This window comes from Callorhinus ursinus, unplaced genomic scaffold (assembly GCF_003265705.2).
Source record: "Callorhinus ursinus isolate GAN/ISIS: 27379988/994484 unplaced genomic scaffold, GSC_fseal_2.0 scaffold130, whole genome shotgun sequence".
Lineage (NCBI taxonomy): Eukaryota > Metazoa > Chordata > Mammalia > Carnivora > Otariidae > Callorhinus > Callorhinus ursinus.
The window spans coordinates 389,000-396,800 of NW_027397192.1; the positions used below are offsets into that span (position 1 = coordinate 389,000).

Below are 7,801 nucleotides of genomic sequence, written 5' to 3' on the forward strand. Positions count from 1 at the left end.
CAATTATCCAACAACAAACTATGGTAGAATCTTGTCTAGTAGTTTCAGTATTTTCTGTATGCATGCATATCCAATATAGATGTATTTTTTGTTTGTAAAAAGTTGCCTTATAATATATGTACTCCTTTGTATAATGCTTCTGTCACTTCAAATAATGAAATTTTCCAAATGTATTAAAATTTTAATATTTAGATATTAAAAAATTAAATAATACCATGAAAGTTCAGCAAAGATATATAAAAGAATCTTTGTCTAATTTCAGATAAGGACAATTTTTCTAAACAGAAATACAAAAACTCATACTTGGAAAATTTAATTTGGCTTCTTAAGTATTAAAACATCCTGGGGTGTCTGGGTGGCTCAGTTGGTTAATCATCTGACTCTTGGTTTCACTCAGGTCATGATCTCATGGGTCCTGGGATCAAGATCCACCATGGGCTCCATGTTCAGCAGGGAGTCTGCTTGAGATTTTCTCCCTCTGCCCTTCCCCTCACACACTCTCTCTCAAATAAATAAATAAATAAATAAAACTTAAAAATAAGAATGAAAACATCCTTATAATAATGAGTCCCATAGACATTTTAAATGGTAAATAAAAGCTAGTAAGAGAAAGATATAGATAGATAGATAGATAGATAGATAGATAAAAATGTATATATAACAAACAATGACTAGTCTTACATTATAAGGAGATTTTAGCAATTAATAAAGAGAAAATAATATAAACATATACAGAAATAATATATACACACATATATATACACTCTATATACTATGAGTGTGTATATATATATATATACATACATAGACAATTTTGAAATCTCTCTCCCTCTTTAGGTATATATGAAGGACAGAGATCTCAAAATTGTCTATATATATATATACACACATATATAGTGTATATAGTGTATATATGTGTATATATATGCATATATATACATTTTCAAAATTGTCTATGTGTATATATACATATACACACATATATAGTGTATATAGTGTATATATATGTGTGTATAAAAATGCATACACACACATACACAAATGTACGTGAGTTTGCCTTCCCTAATAATCAAAGGCAAATGACGAGATACCACTGTTCATCTTTTTGAATTGCTAAAAATTGTAGGGAAATGATTATATTCAATACTGACAGTTGAGAAAAAATGTTCTCATACACTAGCAGTGGGAGCTTGAATGTGTACAATCTTTAACACTCTGATCAAAAAACCTTTGACTATGTCATTTCTCTTATAGAATAACATTCTCAAGAAAAAGCCTAGAGGGTTGGGCCTTAGCAAGGGGCCAAACTCAATGGAAGACTGGAAACGGGGCTGGACCACAGGGAGGGAGGGGTGAGGGGGACAATAAAGAATGCAGGGCCTCCTCTGTGACGTTTGGGACTGTGTTTGACTAGGGTCTAGGCAGAGGTGGCAAGCCACAGCAATGCCATGGCAGTGAAGTCTTTGCAACAGTCTCATTTAGGGGCTCTGAGATCTTTCATCTATGGGGCCCCTGAGCAGTCAGATACTGCAATGCAGGGAATCAGGCACAGTTAATTCGAAGTCGCCAGAAGTTAAGGCGGGCCCCAGTTATATATCTGGCAGCCATAAACGCAAGCAGAGCCATGGGCCCAGCTTGAGCCCGGAATCTGAGATCAGCCAAAGGTCTTTAGACTGGAGGAGGATCTACAGCATGTAGTCAGCACAAGCCAGGGTAAAAAAGTTAAGATTGCATCTGAGTATGCTTACCAAACTTTATTTTTGCATGGGGAAACAAGTGATGTTAAAGTTCGTGCCCTTGGGAAAGTATGATGTTTACACAAAATGTTTTTATGTCAGTCAAGCTACTTTGCTACTATGTTTAGAGATTCTTGGGAAGAATCGCATAAAGATATTATTGACCTGGAGATTAATGACCAGAATATAGATGTAGATTCCCTGCATTTTGTACTAGGCTCATTGTATAGGGATAAATACATCTTAATGTGTCCCCTTCAAATTCCACGAGTTTTGGCAACAGCATGCCTGTTTCAAGTAGAAGAATTAATTCAGCAGTGTGATGAGACCATGAAGAGAACAATTAATGCAAAAACTGTATGTGGCTATTATGCAGCAGCAGAGACCTATGGGTTAGATTCTGTCAAGACAGGGTGCTTTGAATGGCTTCTCCACAATTTGATGACACATCCAAGTGTTGAACTTTACAAAGAACTCAGTATAGATCTCATGAATCTTCTCATTTCTTCTTCTAATTTATTAGTAATGCAGAAAGAAATGGAGTATATACCACACTTCAAGAGTGGATATTCCTTCGCCTTAATCCAGCTTGGAAAGGCTCAATGAAACAGCTTTTAGCTAATGCAAACAACTGGTTTTCTAGGCACAAGGAATATGTTGGTAACATTTCCTTTCTTGAATCCAAACAAGGCATACCTTTCCAACCAGTGTTTAAAAACTTAAGATTTCGGCATATCATCTCTGACCTGGCCTCCACAAGAGTTATTGAACAAGATACTCTGATACCTTCAAAATGCTTATCTGTTTATAAACAACAATGGTTTACCTTGCTTAGAGCACAATAATATAGGGAAATTGGGCCTCAAAACATCAATGAAACAGAACTTGAAGAACATAGCATGAGATGCGGTAAGAGGATTGTCAAAGATGGAAAATACTCCTGGAAGTGGTCAGGTTACAACTTTGGCTTTCCCTTACATGTCATCTTCACCAGCCATTATATAATTTTCAAGCAAAATACTTTCAGTCAGCCATGTGACAGTTCCATTTCTCTACAACCTCTAAGAAATATTGCATTCAGATTAACTTTGGTATATTTTGATTCTGGTGGAAAACTAAGTTTCATCAAAACAACTGATTACAAAATACTTACCTTTGAAAAGGATGAGGAGCAAGTGGTCATGAAGTTGGATAGCGCAGTTCTGAGCTTCCCTTTATATATATTCTGTAACTTCTTGTTTCTGTCATTAGAAAATCCAGGAAATTGACAATCTTGCCAATTAGTATATATTAACATTTTGAAAACTTCTGATGTCTCATTTCATTTCATGGTCCTACTGTTAAACACAATAATGACCAATAACAGAAATGAAAATAATCTTTCAAATATAACTATCATAAATGACTACTATTTATCTTCATTTTATCTCTGCATATCAATGAAGAAAAAGTTTAATTCCAAGAAAATATATCTGTGAAACCAGATAGTCAATGATGCTGACATCTTTTACTTTTCATTTACTATCAATAGGCAAGCTCCAAATGTCAAAAAGAGACTATAGGAACCAAAAATAAATTAACTTGTTAGATAAATTTTACCTTAACTAATATTGAGAGAGAATAAAAAAAAATTCTTCCTTGCTAAAATTGTTGCACAAATGTGACTCTAATTGCAGCAATGTTATAAAAGAGTCAATCAAGTTAAACCTATGATTAGGAATTTTCTTTGGACTCTATAATGTACAGATTTAAATAGCCAGACAAATAATGTCAAATTTTACAACTTTACATATGGTATAATTTGTTGATATTTTACAATTAATCTGCCACGTGTCCCATTTTCTCTGTGGTTTGGAGAATGCATATTGCTGACTATTTATCTGGAAAATGTGTATTTTCCACACTTAAAGAGTGAAAATACAGATTAAAAAGTGGATATATAATGCATATAAATTACATATAAATATTATATAATTATATATTATTATATATCATATTAATATATACACAATATATTAACATAAGTATATAATAACAATTGTATAGCATATAACATATAACATAATTTTATATATATGTAAATATATACAAATAAATATATAGTTATATAATATATGAATTCATATATATGCACACACACATACAATTTTTGAAATGGTTGGATAAACACTATGGACTAAAATGGGTTTCCATAAATACCAGTCACTCTTATGGATATCCAGATATGAATAATTTCAAAGTATCCTCTTCATTTTTTCTATTTGTACTTGTTTACTCTTTTTGGCCAGAGTTTGTTCTTTTTGTCTATACAGTATTTGAAGTAACATTTCTTTCTTTTTATTTTAAGATTTTATTTATTTGACAGAGAAAGAGACAGTGAGAAAGGGAACACAGGCAAGGGGAGTGGAAGAGGGAGAAGCAGGCCCCCTGCTGAACAGGGAGCCCAACATGGGGCTCCATCCCAGGACCCTGGGATCATGACCTGAGCCGAAGGCAGATGCTTAATGACTGAGCCACCCAGGAGCCCCTGAAGTAACATTTATTTCAAAATAAAAGCCAATTGGGTAAACATTATACTTTCAAAAATATGTCTGCTAGTTCATGAGCTAGGAAGAGAGAGCCCTGTCTGTCCAGCTGACTGGTGTGACTTTCAAAAATTTTTATAGCACCTTGAATGCTGTTTATATTGGTTTCAATATGATTGTCTTTTTCTATGAACATACATAATAATCATATCATATATTGCTTGTATACCAAGCATGCAATCAAAAATAACTTTATTTTAATGTGCTTACCACAGCCATTTTTCAATTTTTATTTGCATGGCCTTCATGTTCTATCAAATTGTAAGGACCTTGCAATAACATACATCAGGTATTCCATCCCCTCTCGAGGCAGGCTGAATGAGTTTTCAATTTCTAATTTTAAAAACTTGGAACTTTTACAAAATAAAGATCCTAAATTTGAAAAAGAACAGCAGGGGAAAGTAGAATTGTACATGGTATCTCAAAAATCTGTGTTACTCCCCAAAAGACTGCTTAGTTGCTTAACAGATATTACTGTCACATCTTCCTCAAGTGTCTCAATCAGTGTTACACATAAGCAGAAGGGTAATGATAGCAACAGAAAAATATGATTGGCATGCTCCATATTTCCCCAAATAACTTAAGATCATTGTTTCACATACTCTGCCAATCCCAAAACATGAGCGAGCCTGTGAATAATTTAGGTTATATCTTAGTCCCTTGGTCTCCACCTGGTTCTTCGATCATCATTTAAGATAGATAATTTATTTTTTTAATTTAATATTTGTTTTTTTAGAAAGAGAGTGCATGTGTGAACAGGGTAGGGGTGGGGGAAGGGCAGAGGGAGAGGGAGAGAATCTTAAGCAGGCTCCACACCTAGCATGGAGACCAATGTGGGGCTTGATCTCACGACCCTGATATCATGACCTGAATCGAAATCAAGAGTGTGTTGCTTAACTGACTGAGCCACCCAGGTGCCCCTGAGATAGGCAATTTAAGTAAAGATCAAGGATGCAACTTTGCATTCCAGTGGCTCAAGATCTAACCTACCACTCTGGTGATGAGTGAAGATACCAAAAGACACTAGAAAATACCAGAAACTTGGTGAATCTGTTTTCTTAATGCGACTGGCCACTTTATTTTATTTATTTATTTATTTATTTATTTATTTATTTATTCATTTATTATTATGTTCATCACCATACATTACATCATTAGTTTTTGATGTAGTGTTCCATGATTCATTGTTTGCATATAACACCCAGTGCTCCATGCAGAACGTGCCCTCTTTAATACCCATCACCAACTGGTCACTTTATTTTAAATTCAAGTTAGTAATCCAATTTAGTATTAAATAAAGGCAGTTGACACAACAAAGTACTAGAATAGTTTTATGTTAAAAAATATTAAGGATAAAATCAGCCTGTTGATAATACTACTTTCAGAGGCTAGGCCCAGATTTTGAAATATAACACTTTTCATCTTTTTTTTTTGATTAGGAAAATAACACCCATTTATTGAAAATTTCTTTCATACTATACAGAAATAAACAGAGAAGAAGGTAAAACTCACCTAACACCCTCCACCTATAGATATGCATCATTAACATTTGATATCCATGTATCTAGCCTTTTGTTTTTGATTTGGACCTTAGCCAGTCAAAATTTACTGAGTGCCTACTATGTGCCAATCATTGTATTAGGCATATTTACACTTAGGTTTTGAATACAAAAAATTGGATCTTTTTAAAAATTTTATTATGTTATGTTTATCACCATACATCATTAGTTTTTTTTTTTTAAAGATTTTATTTATTTATTTGCGAGTTAGAGAGAGCATGAGAGGGGAGAGGGTCAGAGGGAGAAGCAGATTCCCCACTGAGCGGGGAGCCCAATGTGGAACTTGATCCTGGGACTCCAGGAAAACGACCTGAGCTGAAGGCAGTCGCTTAACCAACTGAGCCACCCAGGCACCCACGTCATTAGTTATTGATGAAGTGTTCCATGATTCATTGTTTGCGTTTAACACCCAGTGCTCCATTCAGTATGTGCCCTCTTTAATACCCATCACCAGGCTAACCCATCCCCCCACCCTTCCCCTCTAGAACCCTCAGTTTTTTTCTCAGAGTCCATAGTCTCTCATGGTTCCTCTCCCACTCTGATTTTCCCCCTTCATTTTTCCCATCCTACTATCATCTTGTTTTTTTTTTTTTAACATATAATGTATTATTTGTTTCAGAGGTACAGGTCTGTGATTCGACAGTCTTACACAATTCACAGTGCTCACCATAGCACATACCCTACCCAATGTCTATCACCCAGCCACCCTATCCCTCCCAAACCCCACCACTCCAGCAACCCTGTTTGTTTCCTGAGATTAAGAATTCCTCATATCAGTGAGATCATATGACACATGTCTTTCTCTGATTGACTTATTTCACTCAGCATAATACCCTCCAGTTTCATCCACATCGTCGCAAATGGCAAGATTTCATTCCTTTTGATGGCTGCATAATATTCCATTGTATATATATATATATACCACTTCTTATTTATCTGTTCATCTGTCGATGGACATCTTGGCTCTTTCCATAGTTTTGCTATTGTGGACATTGCTGCTATAAACATCGGGGTGCACGTACCCCTTCAGATCCTTACATTTGTATCTTTGGGGTAAATACCCAGTAGGGCAATTGCTGGATCATATGGTAGCTCTATTTTCAACTTTTTGAGGAACCTCCATACTGTTTTCCAGGGTGGCTGCACCAGCTTGCATTACCACCAACATTGTAGAAGGGTTCCCTTTTCTTCGCATCCTCGCCAACATCTGTTGTTTCCTACTTTGTTAATTTTAGCCATTTTGACTAGTGTGAGGTGGTATCTCATTGAGGTTTTGCTTTGGATTTCCCTGATGCCAAGCGATGTTGAACACTTTTTCATGTGTCTGTTGGCCATTTGGATGTCTTCTTTGGAAAACTGTCTGTTCATGTCTTCAGCCTATTTCTTGATTGGATCATTTGTTCTTTGGGTGTTGAGTTTGGTAAGTTCTTTATAGATTTTGGATACTAGCCCTTTATCTGCTATGTCATTTGCAAATGTCTTCTACCATTCTGTCGGTTGTCTTTTGGTTTTGTTGACTCTTTGCTTTGCTGTGCAAAAACTTTTTATCTGGTTGAGGTCCCAATAGTTCATTTTTGCCCTTGCTTCCCTTGCCTTTGGCAATGTTTTTAGGAAGAAGTTGCTGTGGCTGAGGTCGAAGAGGTTGATGCCCATATTCTCCTTTAGGATTTTGATAGACTCCTGTCTCACATTTAGGTCTTTCATCCATTTTGAGTCTATTTCTGTGTGTGGTGTAAGGAAATGGTTCAGTTTCATTCTTCTGCATGTGGCTGTCCAATTTTCCCAACACCATTTGTTGAAGAGATTGTCTTTTTTCCATTGGACATTCTTTCCTGCTTTGTCAAAGATTAGTTGGCCATAGAGTTGAGGGTCCATTTCTGGCCTCTCTATTCTGTTCCATTGATCTATGTGTCTGTTTTTG

General features: G+C 35.5%; 1 protein-coding gene across 1 annotated transcript; it reads left to right on the forward strand.

Annotated features, from left to right (window-relative positions):
* The first annotated feature begins 1,503 nt into the window (after window positions 1–1,503).
* Window positions 1,504–3,004, forward strand: LOC112813403 (germ cell-less protein-like 2). Its single transcript, XM_025858451.1, is given in 3 exon segments — window positions 1,504–1,674; window positions 1,677–2,274; window positions 2,277–3,004. Coding segments are annotated over 3 exon segments (1,497 nt in total).
* The last annotated feature ends 4,797 nt before the right edge of the window (window positions 3,005–7,801 follow it).